The following is a 19,543-nucleotide window of genomic DNA, read 5'->3' as shown; positions in this document are numbered from 1 at the left end:
TGCTTCCAGCACCGATAGCGGTGCCAGTAATATTGCTAGGTCAGTAGGTTTGTAATGTACATTTAACGAACGAATATTATAATGGTAACGTATTGTGTGTACGATGTTTGATAATAGTGAGCAAAGAGAGATAACTTCATTATTAAAATTATATTATATATATTGCGAACTTGTTAAAAATAATTTCCTCTATTTAGAATATTTCAATTTTAAAAGATCTATGAACGATGTTAATACTAATAATTTTTTTTTTTTTTTTTTCTTTATAATATTGAAATTCATACATTTTAATACTTTTAAATAATAAATAAATTCTCTACAAATTTTAATACATATTTGATAATAATTTTTTTTTTTATTTCGTACAGAGATCACACAGATACGCGTAGAAATTCAACGGACAAGAGCGAAAGGTCGAGCAGTTTTGAATCGAAAAGTCAAACACCAATGCTATCGACGGAAACAAAGGCGTCAACACCCACTACATTAAGCATGACTATCGATGGTAAAGCTATGACTAGTATTGCAACAGAAACTAAAACATCCAGCGTTACTACAGGAACAAGTATGTCGAGTACTTTGACCGTCAATGCGAGACCATCGCCAGAAGTTAAGACTCTTACTTTGGAACCATCAGTCAATACTCCGGCCATTATAATGTCCTCTGTAACACCACCGACTGTTTCACCTGTAACTGGAAGTAGTCTCCCACTTCCTGGCACTTCGACTACCGGTAGTTCTAGTCCAGTTGGATCACCTAGTGTCAATGCAGCACATCCCTTGTTAGCTACTCGAAGAGATTCCACCACGCAAGTACGTCTCTGATATATAAAAATATGTTTCGATAATTAAAAACAAAAAAAAGTTTAAGAAAATATTTCTTGTTATTTTTTTTTTTTTTAACGAACTGTTTTATACATCGTCGGTAAGATCGATCAAGAATATCATCGGTCAATAATAAAAAACTTTTTTAATATCCTCTCATGAACACAGATGTCTCTCTTCATTACACGTCTGTGTGAAAGGGGTTGCATACCGCAAGGGGTACGAAAGATAAGTCTTACCGATAGATGACGCTTGCAAGCAACGTTTATCGACGATGTACGAAACGTTGTATATCTTCAGGCGTGATATTAAATTTTCATTCTATATAAATAATTGTTATGCGTTAACTTGTTTCATTTTTTTTTTGTTTTCTTCAGATATAAATAAGATTAGTAATTGTTAATAATTATGATCGATCCCTGTCAATTTGCAGTGTTATTACAAAGGAAAAGAAGCATCGCCGAATAAATTATCAAAATTAACGCGGCAGGCAGCGGCAATAGACGAATCCGTGCCTCCTGTTGGACGACGTGGTAGTCAACCAACGTTATCACCTGATCCAGATGACGGAGGTAAGAATCGATAATTCATGAACTTGAACTCCTTCTCGTATTTGCCTTCCGATTAATTATTGAAAAATAATTCATTGATTGGATCTTACTTTATATTTATCAGGACGAAAAGCACGCAGAGATTCGCTCAGTCCGGATTCCGCGTCTTATCCAAGACGTCGTGATTCGAAGAGTCACTTGAGCCCTGATAGAACGGTCGATAAGAGAGATATCAGTCCAAGTAGACAGAAGAAAGCTCAATTGAGAAGACAGTCAACTTCATACGCTCAACCACAAAGGTATTTCATTATTCATATCGATTATATCAAATATCATAATAATATAAAGTATAATACGATGATAGTAAAGTATAATAAATTAATTTATTTTTTTGCTTATTCATATCGAATGATATTTTATATATGCTATCATTAATTACAACGTAAAATAAGAATCTTTTAGATAAGAATGAAATTTTTTTATTGTCAAAAAAAAAAAAAAAAAAAAAAAGTCACTCGATTACGAGATATCGTTTGATCGTTTGCATCAGATCACCGAGTGGATCGTCCTGTTCGTCGAGAGATCCAAGCCCTTGTGCGCGTGCACCTCTTCAACATTCTCAAACAATGCGAAGACAATCGACTACAACCGAAGAGATCCTAATAGCACGTGGATTTCGACGACAAAGCACAACCGAAGAGATGATAAGATGTCGAAATTTTCGTAGACAAAGTTCTCAAAACGAGGACACGGTGGGTCATCCTTACCAAGTAACTGTTCTTTATTTCTTATATACTTTACTCCGTTCAATCAATTGTCCTCGTTATTATTACGTTTCTTCTTCTTTTTCTTTCTTTGTTCTCGATAAAACAGGTTCAAAGATATCGAGGACGAAGAGACAGTTCGGCACAAATCACCGACGGAACTTTTGCTACAATGACGGTCGAGACTTCGAGCACTTTTTTCGATAGCAGCACTCAGACTGGTAAGTATCCACATATTTTATATTATTTATATATATATATATATATATATATATATATATAAATAAATAATATAAGTGATATTTAGTACAAAAGCACGTACCAGTAATTACAAATAAATCCGAGCTTACGTCTCGCATCTTACGTCGTATTAATATAAAATACGATGATGATAAAATTCTTACGTAGGACCAGAATCAAACGATTCTCTAAAACGCCTAAATAGAAAATTTTTCGATTACAAAAATGACAACGTTAAAACGAGCAAGATTAATCGATACAATTCGAAGAACGATACCCTCTTCTAAAAGGAGACAAATCTAGCAACGTTAGGAAGGACAAATTTTTCTACGATTCGAGACGAACGATTTGAAAATTTCGCGGGCGTAAATAGCGAAAGGAGAGTGGTATGATCAACGAATAATACGCAGGCGTAGAGAAAGACCGGCTAAGGGATGGTGGCTGGCGGTCGACGAGACGCAGGCGTCCTGTCAGTGCCCTTAGTTCGAGAGTAATCGTAGTGGGTGCAGGTCAGTCGATAGACCAGAGAAACGGCTGAAAGAAAACATAGCCTTTTCTTAGAGAGAAAGAGATAGATAGATAGATAGATGGATGGATGGATGGATGGATGGATGGATGGATGGATGGATGGATAGGTAGATAAATGGATGGATGGATGGATGGATGGATGGATGGATAGACATTGGATAGACATAGAGACAGAGAAACAGAGAGATAAAGACAGAGATATATATAGAGAGAAAGAGAAAGAAAGACAGAGAGAGATAGAGATATTGTGTGTATATACGTGTGCATAATACGTGTGTATACATATCTTTCTATCTCTCTTACTCTTAATAGAAAAGGACGAGCGTGCGTGTTTCGCCGTTCTCGCGTCGTCGCGGACACGTTGCCTTACGAGGGTGTGTATCCTCAATGTGAGAGAGAAAGAGAGAGAGTGTGTGTGTGTCAGAGAGAGAAAGAGAGAGAGAGAGATTGAGAGAGAGAGTGAGAAAGAGAGAAGAAAGACAGAAAGAGAAAGAAACAAGAAACGTCGTCGTTGTCGTCGTCGTCGTCGTCGTCGTCGTCGTCGTCATCGTTGTTTCGAGGTTCTCTTATCTGTGTCGATTAAACCTCGTACACAGAAAGACTGACAGAGAGAGAGACAGAGACAGAGACAGAGACAGACAGAAAGAAAGATTTGAATATCACGTTAATTACGAAGATTAAAAAGAAGGAAGGACGATTTACGTGAAGTGACAAGATTAGTGACTATCGTCTTTCACGTCAGAAGGATGTCAGTTTCATTCTGAAGTGTAAAAGAAAGAGAGAGAGAGAGAAAGAGAGAGAGAGAGAGTGAGAGAGAGAGAGTAAGTGAGAGTGAGAGTGAGACGGATAGAGAAAGAGAAAGAGAGAGAGAGAGACAGGATCTAGGACGATAGGCTAGGAGCATTTCGACCCACAACGAGTTCGATTCGAGTAATCCAGGAGTGCACGTTGACGCTCGAGCGCCCCTCGTATCGTGAAACTCACACGTTGTGATACTCCAATTCTTTCTTTACTTCATTTTTCTATCTCTCTCTCTCTCTAATATAATTTTCTCTCTCTCTCTCTCTCTCTATTTTTCTCTGTCTTTTCTTCTCTTCCTCTTTCTCTTTTTCTTTCTTTCTTTCTTTCTTTCTTGTTCGAATCATCATTTCAAATAAAGAAGATGAAGAATTTTATTAAGTAATATACGGTATCTATTTTTTTCCGGTTTCGTTGGACATGTTTTTCAATTTTGTTCGTTCGTTCGTTCGTTCGTTCGTTCGTTCATTCATTCATTCATTCATTCGATTTTCTTTCTTTTTTATTTTCTTGTTCGTCCTTCCTTTTTTCCATCTTCTCTCTATCTTTTTCTTTTCTTTTTATTTTGTTTCGATTAAAACGCAAGATGGGTGGTGCCCTTCTAAGACCAAAGAGTCTCGTATTATCCGTTCATACACGTTTTTATTCTCCTCGATGATTATTCTCTATCGTGTTTTTTCTTCTTTTTTACTTATATATTATCAAATGTTATCACATTGAAATCTCTTGCAAGAGAACATACGCGTGTCTTCTCGTTGGACGATCGAAAAAAGAAAAGAAAGAAAGAAAAAGAAAGAAAAAAGTAAATAGATAATCAAAAACGTACACTCACACGTACAGAGAGAGAAACAGAGAGAGAGAAACAGAGAGAGAGAAAGAGAGAGAGAGAGATACATACAGCCACAGAATCAGCAGGACGCAACCACTTGTGGCGGTGCAGCAGCAGTTGGGTAAAAGCCAAGATCTATCTCGTGTTTCTTGCTCGATCCTTTACATACTTTTCTATACATACATATACATATACATATACATATACATATATTTTTTCTTTTTTTTTTCTTTATCTTCTTCTTTCTTCCTCGACGAAGACTTATCACAAATCATCGTTTGCTCCTTTCAACCCCTAGATCTCTTATCGAGATCCTATCAACTAAACTTCCTTTCTTCCTTTCGGTTTGTTCTGAAGCTTCGAAAAAAAAGAAACAAAAAAAAAATAAAATAATATCGGAAAAGAAATCTTTCTCTGAACGTTTCTTTATCTATCCGTAATATATATATATATATATATATATATATATATATATATATATATATATATATATATATATATATGTAGATATGTATGTATGTATATTTCTCTCTTTCTTTCTCTTTCTTTACGTCTTCTCGCGTTCTACGTGATTTCTCGTGAGAGAAAACTATAAAGGGGATACGAGTGATGGAAAAAAGGACTCGTCTTGTAAAAGAGGGGCTATGCACCGATCACCTACCGTACGAGGATATCTCCTTCGAAATCTTCGTGGATATGGTGTTTCTGAGGTACGTCAGCGTTTTTCTGTTTTCTTCTATTTTCTTTTTTTTTTTTTCTATTTTCTTTCTCTTTTTTTTTTCTGTAATTATCTCGTTCCATTACATACAGTTATCAGTTGTCGCGAAGATAGATTCTTGATCGAGAAAATATCTTCGAAATAACGCGTAACGCGAGGTTGCTATAGCGACAGCATAAAACGCAGATTATTAGAAGACTTGTTTATCGTATCTATGTAAGCTTTATTCTCTATTAGTTATATTAGAATGTATTAGAATTTTTAATGCAACGTTTTAGATGTATAGGAATTATATTTGTAGGAGGACGATACTTTCATCTTCGAAATCTTTGTAAATATTTTAATACAGAAATACGTATCATTTCTTTTTGTTGTTGGAATAAATTAGAATGTTTGAATTTAATGTCAGACTGGATAGAAATAAATTTTGATTAAATTTTGTTTTCGATTTGAAATCATTATAAAAATGTTAGTACGATGCTGTGTATTTTCTTCATTCGTTCTTATATTTCTTTTTTTCTCTCTCTCTCTCTCTCTCTTTTTTCTACATGTTTGTTATCCGCTTCAATTAGTAATTTAACAAGCGATTGAAAAGGATTTTTGATTGATGAATATCTTCGAAATAACGCGTAACAAGAGGTTGCTATGGTGATAATATAAAACGAGATGATTGGAAAAATCGTTTATTACGTTTTGTTATCAAAGTTTCAATAGAGATTATGCTATATATATTCTTTTTTTCTTTTGTTCTTTATATCAGAATATATTGGAATTTATAATACGATATACAAATAGCTTGAGAATTAAATTTAGAACAAAGTTCTTTTCTTTCTAATTAACATTAATAGTTAATAAACGTGTTGAAACATTTACGAAATTTTTTTTTTTACATTAAAATTTTTCATTTAATATCTCATTTTATTTTAAACACGAGTACTCTTATTTCGTGCTTAAATATTTAATATAACCTTTTGAATAAACGTTGAATAACGTAGATATAATTATGAAAATGAAAAAGAGAAAAAGTATGGAATGTGTGAAATTTGATCGACAAATAAAATTCGTTTCACAGTAAAACGCATTGTTCTCGGTGTTAAGTAGCAACTTACGCGAATGTAATTCTCCAAATCGGATAAAATATATTCTCTCTCTCTCTCTCTCTCTCTCTCTTTCTCTCTAGTTCTCTCACACAGTAAGTCCATTTTGAAATTACGTGTGTGTATGCTCGCGCACGAAGCAATGAGGTAACGAGGTGAAAGTTTTGCGATGTTTCTACTCAACTTAACTTACTTCTTATTTTTCTCTCGTCGATCTGAAAATGTTTGAAAGAGTGTGTAAATTTATGAACCACAAACACACACACACACACACACATCGTAGATATGCGATGCATAGAAAATAGTCTGTTTCGTTTTTTAGTTTTCAACAAGATTACTTTCGAGTATATTTAAAAAAAAAAAAAAAAAAAAAAAAAGAAAAGGAAAGGAAAGAAAAAGGGAAAAAAATGGAAATAAACGACTCTTTTCTTTTCTATAAATTATTTAACAGTAAAAAATAATGTAATATTCAACAGTAATAATTTAATAAACATAGAGATCTGAGATTAATGTTATGATAATAAAATTTCTAAAGGAATTTGCATCTACTCGATCTTCGAATAAAATTTTCTATCCTACTCTTTTTCTTTCTAAAGATTTTTGCATCATTACTCTCGTTTGAAAGAAGAAAAAAAAAAAGGAAAAAAAAAGAAAAGAATAGAGAGAAAGATGTTTCATAAAATATACGATCGTACGTAAGTACGTTTAACGTGAGAGATGATCTAACAATAAAATAAGAATACCTATGGGTTTTCTCCATCGATGAAAAAAAAAAAAAAAGAAAAGAAAAAGAAAAAGAAAAAAAAGGAAAAAGCACGGTAAAAGTAGACCGTAGGAATTACAATGTCGGTTCAAATGGAAATTCAATTGAAGGTCTTGATCATATTATATCGTAATATCTCTCGTGTAACTCGACCTTAATGGGTTTTTAATCGAAAAATGTTAATCGAGATCGGCATGCGAAAACGAAGGTCACAACAAAAAAAAATATATATATATATAAAGAAAAAGAAAAAGAAAAAGAAAAAAAAGTGGAGAGGTAGAGAGAAAAATATATTTGAAATTATTATTTATTTTTCATTTTCAGCAAACTTTTATTTTAACGTTCTCTCTCTCTCTCTCTCTCTCTTTTTTTTTTTGCAAACGTCACAAATATACAAATGAAATTTTCTTATCGATCGTGGTCCCTTTTAATTGGACGATTATCCGATTGAAAATCGTTTTTGATTATGCATATAAATCAGGATAATATTGTCGATAATTCTTACTTCAACGATCAAGGCAATTTATTGGGAGAAGGTAGTGCCAGTTGTTGAACGATCGTTAAATCTAATGTAGTAGTGTTCGTGAGAATGATCATAGAGAGAAAGAGAGTGAGAGATAGAGAGATAGAGAAAGAGAGAGAGAGAGAGAAGATGCTATAAACTCGTGCCTTCGGAAACGACTATTCGATCATTCTCCTATGTACGATGCATCTACTATGATTAACTTAACACTTTTCTAAATTGTCTGAATAGTAAACATATACATAAAATATATTTCGTATATATATTTTCTTCTTTATATATATGTATATATATATATATATATATATATATATAATTATTTATTAATTCTTTTTTTTTATTATATATAACGATAAATTATGAACGTATTAATTGCACTATAATTTAATTTCTCTAACCTCTCTTTGATAAGAGATCAAACGAAAGTATGTCGGACGTCATCATTTTCATCATCACCTTTGGAACGCTGCGATTTCAGGAATTTCATTAGCTCTCGATAAATTCTACGTCGTCAAGCTATTGGCGAATTCTAACTTGGCTCATATATTTCTCGGACAATAGCACGCCTTCGTTATTAATTTCCGTAGAGCAGACTGATTTCATACTTTTATTTTTAACGTCCTACTAAACGTGAAATAGATCATTTCCAACTTTAATATCATTAATAGAAATATTAATGCACTTGTACCTTCACATTCGATTTTTTTATATTTTCCTTAACAAAAAAATTTATCTATTTCCGTAAATAATAATAGTAATAATAATATTAAATTTTTCTAGTCAGAATAAAACTTCATTTTTCATTCGTTGCATTTTTGAAATCCCAATGAACATGTAATTTAATTGCAATTGATTCGAATTATCAAAACAAAATCGCAATTTTATATAAAAAGCTCGAAAATTTCAACGCTCATTTTATGATTAACGTTCCAAGATAAGGAATTCTTTTTTTTTTTTTTTCCCCCTATAAAAAATAAATTTTATCGATGTAAATTATTTGATATTTTTATAAGCTCATCGTATAATAAAAAAGAAAAAGAAAAAAGAAAATAAAAATGGAAATAAAAATAAAAATAAAAGAAGATTATACTTCGATAAATGCACCATAATAATCGTAAAAGCTATTCTTTTTTATTATGAAACATATATGCACATATAAGTACATTTATGTATCTAGTTATGTACAATATCTAAACATAGCTATAGACATAGCTAACGGAAGAAAACTCGCGTGCAATTGTGGTCTAACATTTGATATCTGCGTGTAATTACATTTTGAATTTAGAACGAGCCATCAGAAATGTCTACTAGCCGGGGCGTAGCATCGTGAACGTCCCTACTGAATATTCATAAAGTATGTACGTAGTTTTCAGTGGGTAGTTTTGCGAAACATCGTTTTTAATCCTTTGCCTTTCATTCTTACGATTCAAAGTAAATTCATTCGTTTTATACCGTACAGATTAAAAATAGAGAAAAAAAATTGTTAAAAAGATTATTTCATTGATAGCGATAAAGGTGCGTCGGTTGTAATAAAACGAATATTTTTTATTACTTTTTTTTTGGAAATATATATATATATATATATATATATATAAATAATATATATAAGTATATATTCTGAAGTAATATATAATATTATGTAGTACAATTTTATATATATTATAACTTAAATATATTACAAAAATTATTACATAAAATATTAATATTTATTATACAATCCGTATTAAACAATCATTTCATTTATTGTATAAATATGATCTTATTATATACATACATCTCATTTATTATATAAAATGTTTTGATATTTTTTTGATACTGTCATAAAATATTTTAATTGTATTACATAATATATACCTATAAAAACTTATACACTTATAAAAATATAAAAATAAGATGAAGATTCAAATAAGGGGGATAAGAAAATATATAAAGAAGAGAAGGGAACATTAAAAAAAGAAGAAAGTTATAAGAATAGCTTACTAATCACATTAGAATACGTATAAAAGGGAGAAAGTTAAAATATTTGAACCAAGATAAGAGATCCTTTTGTGTGTGTGTGTGTGTGTTTGTGTGCGAGAAGAGAATAACGATCGAAAACGAAAACGAAAAGAAGAAGAAGAAGAAAAAGAAGAAAAAGAAAGAGAAGGGAAAAAAGGAGGAGAAGGAGAATGAAGATGAGGGTGAAGTACCGATAAGCTTGAATCGCCATTGCGAAGTACGTGGGCGTGTTATTACCTATGGGAAAATACACACAAACACACACATGTAGTAAAATGGAACGCGTATTTATCAAACAAACGTCTCATTTTGTATGGAAAATCGACTTCAAATTGCGATCGCATATATCAAATTAAAAAATGTATTGAATGGTAAGTGAATACTGAGTGTTAGAAAAAGAAGAAAAATAGAGAGAGAGAGAGAGAGAGAGAGAGAGAGAGAGAGAGAAAGAATTTATATTAACAAAAATAATAACATGAAATATGAAACTTGAACGAACACTACAGTATCGGTACAGTTACTGTAAAGTGCTTTGGTTCGAATCAGAAAACGAGATTAGCCTCGAAATTCGTCTGCTTTGTTTGACCTAAAAGCAATGTTTCTACTTACTGGTAGAGTGGTTGTACTAGTAGAATAGGCTAGGTTAAGTCGGACACATGGAAATCCACTTTACAATCTAACAGAAAAGTTTGTCCTAGAGAAGATCTAATGTCGTTGACTGTCGCTAAGCTGATTTTGCAATCGAATGGATATATTCTTTCAAGATCCTTTTTCTTCTGTATTTTTTTGTTTGTTTTTTTCCTTTAAACATAACAGTAATAACAATAGCACACAGATATAATCAACGATCCTAGTTAATAATATCTCGTAAAATAGTACGAAAAAATGAATTTCGCTGTGAAAATTTTCGGAAATAAAATCGAACGAAATCGATGATCGATCGTCGATCGTAATAATAAAGAAGAACAGAAAGGAGAAGGGTTAACTAACGTGTCTAGATTAAATAGTAATAACGTAGGCGTTTAAGAGAGAATGTCGTGCAATATTGAGATAGCATGATTAAACTATACTGGAGAACTATCCTAGACAAACACGAAAGAGCTTATATATATATATATATATATATATATATATATATATGTGACTTGGTCCGATTATCGCAACTCATCTGCTTCGGAATATCAAAATTCTTGGGTGCTGGCACGTGCTGGAATTCTTTATGACTTCTCTTGGTAGTTTCACGAGGAAGAAAGAAAAAGAAAAAGAGGGAGAGATAGAGATAGAGAGAAAGAAACAGAGAGAGAGGGAGAGAAAGAGGGAGAAAAAAAAAAGGACAAGGAAAGTACGTGCCACACCCTTAGACGACACGAGCTCGTTGAAGGGTCGTTAAGTAAAAACACGAATAAAGGAAAAAAAAGGGAAAGAAAGACAAGAAAAAAAAAAAAGAAGAAGTGAAGGAGGTGTTTGGGTCTAAGAGGTCGAAGTTTTAAGAGTACTTGAACGTACTCTTCCCTTTTGTCTCTATGTCTGTTTATCTATGCATCTATCCTCTCTCTTTCTTTCTTTCTTTCTTTCTTTCTTTCTTTCGACTTATTCGTACATATCTATTCATCCATTTCATTGTTTTATTGTTTCAAGAACCGTCGTCGTTGTACGACAACAACCACTACCACGAGGAGTGCCTAAAATGTAACAGCTGCGGCGTCAATCTGACGGGAATCAATCAGAAAAGGGCGAGGCGGTGAGTGACTACTATTTTTGCAGTATAGGTTTATGTATACGTTCGGATAAGGTATTATATATCCGTAGAAAAGGGGATATAAAGATCGAAGTAACTTTTTTCGCAAGGGACTCATTTTTTTTCCCTCTCTCTCTCTCTCTTTCTCCGGTTCTTTTTTTTCTTACAATTTATGTTCGTTTGTATCTCGAAAAAAGAAACTTTCTTTTCCTTTCTTCTTATTCTATTTTCTTTTTCTTTTTCCTTTTTTTTTTTTTTTTTTTGAGGATGAAAATACGGGATTTCTTTCTTTTATTTTTCTTTCCTTTTGTTTTTGTTTCTTTCGATAGAACGAGGTGGAGCAAATCGACGTCGACGATCTTTTTTTCTGTTTTATTTTTTTTTTTCGAGAGGGGTAGGAGATTTTTTTTAGTTTTTGTCCTTTTTAAGGAATCTTCGTCGTTATTTCTTCGCTCGCTTTCGCAGGTTCAAAAATCAGATACTTTGCGATCTGCACTTTGCCGACGTGGCGCTGATGGAGTGCTCGGACTTCATGCAGCTGTTGCGCAGCTTCAAGCCACATAGTTTAGGCAACGCGGTTGCCAGAAGAAAATCTTCTAATACATTGATCTTCCTTTTACCATCGCAAGCTTGTTCAGGTATGAACATCGTCTTTTTTTATTCGTTGTTAAAATACGTCGGACAATTATTAATATTTCGTAGAAATACAGATTAAATATGATGTAAATTTGAAGACAGATATCAAACACGTACGAACGCAAATGCCTCTATGATCGATCAAACGATTATATTAAATGACGTATAGATAAACATCCGACGTATAAAAATACATTTGTAAACGGATCTCATCGTTTACGAACACATTTGCGAAATGCAAAAATCTTGTTGATCGGTCAACAAATAAATGAAATATTCATACGATCTAAATAAATATTTACAAACTTACATACGTAAACAAATCTGAACACCCACGAAACATTTATCAATGCAGAAGTTTCTTCGATCGATCGACGAATAAATCAAATGTTCATACGATCTAAATAAATATTTACGAAGTTACATACGCGAACAAATCTGAACACGCACGAAACATTTACCAATGCAAAAGTCTCTTTGATCGATTGACAAATCAATCAATATCTTCACATATGTGAACAAATTTGTGAACACATATATTGTATATGTATAAATGTAAAGTACTCCTCGATGTTATTCCTTTTTTTTTTCTTTTCCTTTTTTTTTTTCAATAGTTCCTTAATTTTCATTTTAAATCGTTCGTTTACTTAAATCTTTCAAAACGGCACCTTATGCTCTTTTTCTATTAAGTTTCTTTTCTATCTCACTTTTCCTGTCTCTTTCACTTTCTCAACGCTTAGTCGACTTTGTAACGATTCAGAGAGTCGCTTAGAAAGCAAAATATATAGATATATATGTGTGTGTGTATATACATACATACATACATACACACACACATATATACATATACATATATATATATATATATATATATAGGTTAAGAACTTTTAGAAGCGCATATATGTACGAGACGCATAGCTACAGGTGGTTTCTCCTATCTTGGATTAAGCGCGATTATTTAAAAGAAAACACAGACAAACACACATACACACATATACACAGCATCTCTCCTTAACGCACGCATACACGCATGTACGCACGTACACGTATACATTTATATACAATTCTTTTTTATCTTTTTTTTTCATTCTACATTTTAATCTCTCGCCGATAGAAAGAAATTAAATTAAATGATAATAAATGAGAAAGTTAATGGCAAGATTATTGATTTTAATAACAAAAAATTATTATTATTATTATTATTATTACTACTACTACTACTACTACTACTATTGTTATTATTATTCGTGAAGATTTTCTTTATGAAAAATAAATAAGGTACAACAAAGGATCAAATTAGCCGCTCTATAACGAGCGAATAGTGGAACGCGCTTGAAATGAAAGGATCAAAATGAAGTCAGGAGCCGAAAAGATGTAAGAAAAGCAAAAAAAAATAGAAAGAGAGAAAGAAAGAAAGAAAGAAAGAAAGAAAGAAAGAAAGAAAGAAAGAAAGAAAGAAAAGTAATAAAAGAAAAGAAAAAGAAAAGGGCAACGCAGGCGGCTCACTCTAAGTCTGAATACCAAGCCCTGTCTAGAAACAGCTTGGTGTTCTACCTTACAGTGGGTCGACTGCGTTATCGTCAACGTTCAAAGCAAAAGCAAAAGCAAAAGCAAAAGCAAAAGCAAAAGCAAGAGCAAAGGAAAAGCAAAAGGAAAGGAAAAGAAAGGAAAACAGAATAAAAGGAATGGAAAGTTACGAAACGAAGAAAAATGTAAGAACCTGAGAGAAGTTCAAAAGAAGAATTTCGAAAGAAGATCGAAGGACGAATTTGTTAAAGGATATTAACAATATGATGATAGAAGGAATACTAGGACATTATCGGGAATACGTGTTTAAGTGGAAGAGAATCATCTTGCTCAACGAGAAATAAAAATCTCTCTCTGTCTGTCTCTCTCTCTCTCTCTCTTTCTCTCTTTCTTTTTTTCTCTGTCTCTCTCTTTATCTTTTTCTAAAAGTGTTTGAACTGTTATTGCACTTGCTTGGTTCTTTACTACTTGAAAAATTCTCTTCTCGTCGTTTCTTTCCAATCTTAATGATTTCCCTTCTCTTTCTATCTTTCTTTTATTCTTTCTTTCTTTCTTTCTTTTCTTTTCTTTCATTCTTTCTTCTTCTATCGATATTACATAGATACGCTTCTTGTATTATATCCTTTATTTCTACTATGTATTTGTATTTCGAAAATAAATTTCATCTCTCATCCCCCAACGAGATCCAATTGCTTACGAGAAGAGCCGCTGTGCGCTTCCACGATTTGATGCAATCATAAACACGATTTCCCTCGTAACTTCGAACGAGCTACGTGAGGATGAATTTGTCCTGTTTATTAAGATTAAATGTAATTTTACGTCGTCGTACGAGTGTGTGTGTGTGTGTGTGTGTATGACTGTATGTATATATGTACATATATATATGAGTGCGTGCGTGTGTGCGCAAGCACATGTGTGTACGTTTGTATCGACGAGGCACGTTCTAGTTTTTTTTTTAATCAATGAGAAAAACAATATAACGTTGACAAAACAATGGATACATTAAAAAAATAATAATAATAATAATGAAAATAAAAAAGAATAAAAAATAAACGATCGTTTCGATTTTGTTCTTTTTACGATAACAAAAAAAAAAACGACAATCTTTTTAACCGATGAGAGAAACAATATAATGTTGGTAGAACGAAAAGGACATAAACAAAAAACAAAAAAAAAAGAAGTAGAAATAAAATGAAATTGAAATAAAATAAAATAAAATAAAATAAGCAGTCCGCCCAGTTTTGTTTTTTTCATGATAAAATAATTGACAATCTTTTAAATCAATGAGAGTAACAATGTAACGTCGGTAAAGCGGCGGATGCGTAAAAAAAAAAAAAAAAAGAGAAAAAAAAAGAGCAATACAGAAACGAGAAAGAAACAAACATTCCCCCCAATTTTGTTCCTTTTACGATAAAAAAGAAAATTGACAATTTCTCTGATCAATGAGAGAAATAATATAATGTTGGTGAAACGGGGGATGTGTAAAGAAAGAAAGAAAAAAAAAAACAAAAAAGAAAAGAAAGAAAATAAGTAATCATTCCGTATCTTTTTCTTCGTTTTATGATTAAAATATTGACGATTATTTTTTAGATGAATTCTGTCAAGAGTATCCGCACAACTTTATACCAGCGCCTGGTTATTGGATCGAATGTTCGAGGCAACAGATCACTACTGATCTTAGCAACGAAAGAAGTGTCAGGGATGGTATAGATCCTGATGAAATCGAGGACAATCAATTTTCCTTGTCCGAGGAAAGAGAATTTGAGACGAACGACGTACCGAAAAAGAAAACGGCGATCGAGGAACAATGGGAAAAGTATCAATGTTTCGAATTGACATCGGTCGAACAGGAAACGTATGAGAAGTACTTTTACGCTTCGGAACATTGGAATTATTTCACCAACGACGAAGATCTTGGCCCTGTTATACTCAGTATCAAACAGGAGACACTCAATGGACGTGATCAATTTAGGATACTCGTAAGGGCTATCAGTTATACGGTACATGGACTTATACCAGCCAGCTGTGTCTTCGCTGATCGGTAATTGTTAAATAGATTAGTTATATAGTTATTAATGACTAATGAGAATAAACGATGATGGTGGTAGTGTGGTGATTGATGATGATGATGATGATGATGATGATGATGGTGATGCATGTACGTATATTGCAAATTATACACCTTAAACTCATTAAAATTATATACGAGTATCTTCGCTTAATCAGATCCTTTTTTCTCTCTTTTTTTTTCTTTTTTTTTTTTTTTTTTGAAAAGATTTAATTACATTCGTAATCAATTAGAGGAGAACACGTCAAAGTACTTTGTACTTTGTCTCGCTCGACAAATTACGAAGTTAATGAAAATTAGCGAAAAACTTTTTAATACGAACTTGAAAATGCCTCCGAGGAAAAAGATTCCTATTCGATTTTTCCTTCTTTCCTTCCTTACTTCCTTCCTTTTTCTTTTCTTTCTTTTTTCCCTTCCTTTCTATATTTCTCCTTCAGAGTTCTGGGAAATATGTCAAGGACACGGATATTTCTTGTCTCTAGGTACAATCGAGAAGAGGTAGTACGTAGTCTTGGCAAAGAGGTGAACATCAATCCACCGTTGACGCTTGGTCAATTGCCGGACACCCCAGAGGAACTTCTCAAGCTCGACCAAGCTTTCATCAAGTCGGAGGTTAAAGTTGGAGTGATATATGTGAGAGAGGAACAGTGTACCGAAGAGGAGATACTCGATAACAACGAGAACTCACCGCTTTTCGAAGAATTCCTTCAGATTCTGGGTGATAAGGTCAGACTAAAGGGATTTGATAAATACAAAGGTGGCCTTGATACCGTTCACAATCTAACTGGGATTTATTCGGTCTATACTAATTGGCGAGGCATTGAAATTATGTTTCATGTGTCGACCCTATTGCCCTACGAGAAACACGATACGCAAAAGGTAATGATAATTTTTTCATTGATAAATAAAAAAATATTTTATATATGTATAAATTACGATTATTATTATTATTATTGAAAAATAATAGCTTCAAAGGAAAAGACACATTGGCAATGACATTGTCTGCGTTGTATTTCTGGAAGCTGACAAAACAAGATTCAATCCTGCCTGTATAAAATCACATTTCTTGCACACGTTTATATTGGTACGCGTGAGTCCTGCTGCTCAAACTAAGAGCCCTCAAAAAGAAGTTACCAAATACGAGGTGTCCGTAGTTACCAGAGACGAAGTTGGAGCTTACAAACCATATCTTTGGGAACAGAGTGTCTTTGAAAAAGGTTCGTCTCGTTATATCGTCAAACAAATAAAAAATTTTATTTCCTTCGAATCTACCATTTCTTCAAACCATTTATTTTAATTTAAACTGTATTTTTTCTTTCTCGTTTTTCAAAAATAGGTCCGATGTTCCGAGAATGGATATTAACCAAAATTGTTAATGGCGAAAGAGCGAGTTACTCCGCACCTAAATTTGCAAGAATGCAGGAGAGAACGAGAAGTCAGATGATGGAGGATATCGTCACTAATTTGATCAATCATGCGGAAACTGGTCAAATTCCAAAACCATACAGGTAAATAATGTTTCGATTATGATACGTATTACGATACGTCTGTAGATCATCGATGTACGATCTGATATAATTGATCTAGACGAGGATCCTGGAGACCGATTGGACATATGAGGCCATTTTCACCACTCTTAGACTCCGTTCGTGATAAATTCGAGGATTACGATCAGCTAGCTAAAGATTTCACTAAAGTATTCTTAAACAATACTGAAAATGTTTCCTTGAATGCCAATCTCTTCGACGTATCCTTCCTTGTACCTGGTCAACAGAAACAAAAAGTCCGATTTATTGGAGTTAGAGCTATCTTGGCTGTCAGGAGCAGGTAAATAAATCTATTATTATACATGTCTTATTATGAAACAAAACAAAAAAATATTTTTTATGTAAAATTTTTATTCACTTTGAAAAACTACTACTTGTTTTTTTGTACTAAAACGAATCAATTTTACAAAAAGTAATTTCTCGACTTTTTTTTTTTTTTTTCCTTTTTTTACTCTCAAAAATTAATCGTTCTGTACTCGAACAAATTTGGTAAAAGAAGAGAAAGAAAATGTTTATAAAAAGAATTTTTCTTATAGATTAAAATTGTTTCATAACATTAGCCCTTGACAATTGATGCAAAATCTGATGAAAATTGTTATTAATATTTTTTCGATCGTTTCAGAGTCTTTCAAGAAATGTTATATGGAATTCAAGCAGGATTTGGAAGTCCTCAAGTACCAGTTGCCGAATTGTTAGCAAGACCAGCACCTACCTTGCTCAGTCCGCAAAAACCAAAGAGTTCTAATTTCCTACAAGTTCCCGACATGGAAAGTCCTAGGTACGTTATCGTCTACTATAATATTTTTTTCTTTATCGTTACGTTAATCTCGCGGGCATAGTTTCATATTATTGAAAATCGATATGAAATTGGAAGATAAACGAAATAAATGGAATACATGTATGTACTATATCCATCTATTTATATATCTGTCTATCTATCTATCTATTTATCTATCTATCTATCTATCTATCTATTTATTTATTTATTTATTTATTGCAGTAATTAGGTAAGCACATAAATTGAAAAGTTCTTCATTCGAATAATTTCCTTGTTACGCTTCAAATCTTTTTCCAAATTTTCTATTTGTAATGCTCGAACGTAAAGAAAGTCCATATTGGACTCGATCGAACGCAAAATTATTATTTTCTGCACGTGCAATTTTTATTGAATTGGCATCTTAAAGAGAAAGAAAGAGAAGTAAGAAAAACAAAGTAAAAATGAAAACAAATGGATTACAATAGCAAAATAATATTTGGAGTATTCTTGTGTGGTGAGACTAATGCCTGCATCTTTATGTCGAATGCTATTTTTATATATGATATATTATACGTATATATTATATATATATTTATATAATAATTATTGTTATTGTTATTATTATTATTATATGTATTATTTCACGGCACATCCATGTCTCCTATCCTTAAAGCACCGCATGTTTATTCCGTCTCATTATTATCTATTATTCTTTTTAAATATTGAGCTTTTAAAAACTCAACGAAAAAATTTTACAAATGATATTTATATATATATATATATATTTATTTATTTATTAAAACGTACTATTCGATTTTGTGTCGCATGTCTTTTCTTTTTTTTTTTCGTCGATATGAAGCAAATGCACAGCAATATCGTTTGCGTTTCGGTGTATCTGCAATGGACACAAAAATTTTTTTTTTATGAATAAGGCAATAAAAGAAAAATCTTTTTTTTTTTTCCAAATAATCGCAGCCTTATTCAAATTTTCTTGCACCATTTATCTCTCTTACTATTTTTTTTTTGTTTTTATTTATATACAGTATATATATTTTTTTAAATTTTAATAGTAAAATTGTGACGTACACGGTGTATCGGCATGCGAGTCTTTTGTGAATCAATGAATAAAAAAAAAATAAAAAAAATTATATCATAAACAATTTGACGTATATCGATTCTTCAGACAATCATGTCCTTCAAAGAAGATAAATCCTTTGTCCTATATTTCACAACCCTATCCGTACCCCGAGGTGCCGCTTTGGCGTATTCTGTGAGATACTGGTTCTAATCTGTTTAGGCCCAAAAGCGTGCCCTCGTCGCCGATGGTGAAACGTGCCATCTCGAGGCTTGGAACAATCACTGCCGGTTGGGGAAGGAGCATCAGGAAACACGGAAGTAATACATTGCAGAGCGAGGATCGTAAACGGTGGGCAAGTTCACAGGATTGCAGCAGTTAGTACAAATATTTTTTATAAGTTATATATAAAATAGTATTATCTGGCGTTGAACATTTCTTCATTTTTAAGATAAAGACGCGAAGGACAAGGATAAAGCTGCCGAATATTTGGCTGTTCCAAGACTCAGCGTTTACGCTGACGCACAGAAGGTCGACCGTGCGAAACTTGCCCAAACCGAG

At 32.5% G+C, this 19,543-nt stretch overlaps 1 protein-coding gene across 10 annotated transcripts in view; it reads left to right on the top strand.

The window, feature by feature from the left end:
* Window positions 1–19,543, top strand: part of LOC122634271 — a 113,200-nt gene that overhangs the window by 91,920 nt on the left and 1,737 nt on the right. For 8 of the 10 annotated variants that reach the window (XM_043823057.1, XM_043823053.1, XM_043823052.1 and 5 more), the window contains 16 exons: window positions 1–39; window positions 369–813; window positions 1,259–1,397; window positions 1,501–1,675; window positions 1,927–2,146; window positions 2,250–2,361; window positions 11,273–11,375; window positions 11,838–12,010; window positions 15,126–15,576; window positions 16,086–16,482; window positions 16,571–16,820; window positions 16,940–17,111; window positions 17,191–17,430; window positions 17,773–17,928; window positions 19,205–19,359; window positions 19,434–19,543. The exon at window positions 1–39 is cut by the window's left edge and continues 181 nt beyond it. In XM_043823057.1, coding sequence (XP_043678992.1) covers window positions 1–39; window positions 369–813; window positions 1,259–1,397; window positions 1,501–1,675; window positions 1,927–2,146; window positions 2,250–2,361; window positions 11,273–11,375; window positions 11,838–12,010; window positions 15,126–15,576; window positions 16,086–16,482; window positions 16,571–16,820; window positions 16,940–17,111; window positions 17,191–17,430; window positions 17,773–17,928; window positions 19,205–19,359; window positions 19,434–19,543 — 3,337 coding nt within the window. The remainder of the gene's footprint in view (window positions 40–368; window positions 814–1,258; window positions 1,398–1,500; window positions 1,676–1,926; window positions 2,147–2,249; window positions 2,362–11,272; window positions 11,376–11,837; window positions 12,011–15,125; window positions 15,577–16,085; window positions 16,483–16,570; window positions 16,821–16,939; window positions 17,112–17,190; window positions 17,431–17,772; window positions 17,929–19,204; window positions 19,360–19,433) is intronic. The other 2 variants (XM_043823048.1, XM_043823050.1) reach the window with 2 other exon arrangements.

The sequence above is a fragment of the Vespula pensylvanica genome, chromosome 14, assembly GCF_014466175.1.
Source record: "Vespula pensylvanica isolate Volc-1 chromosome 14, ASM1446617v1, whole genome shotgun sequence".
NCBI classification, from domain to species: domain Eukaryota; kingdom Metazoa; phylum Arthropoda; class Insecta; order Hymenoptera; family Vespidae; genus Vespula; species Vespula pensylvanica.
Note: the sequence above shows the minus strand (reverse complement) of the source record. Positions and strands in the feature narration are given on the sequence as shown.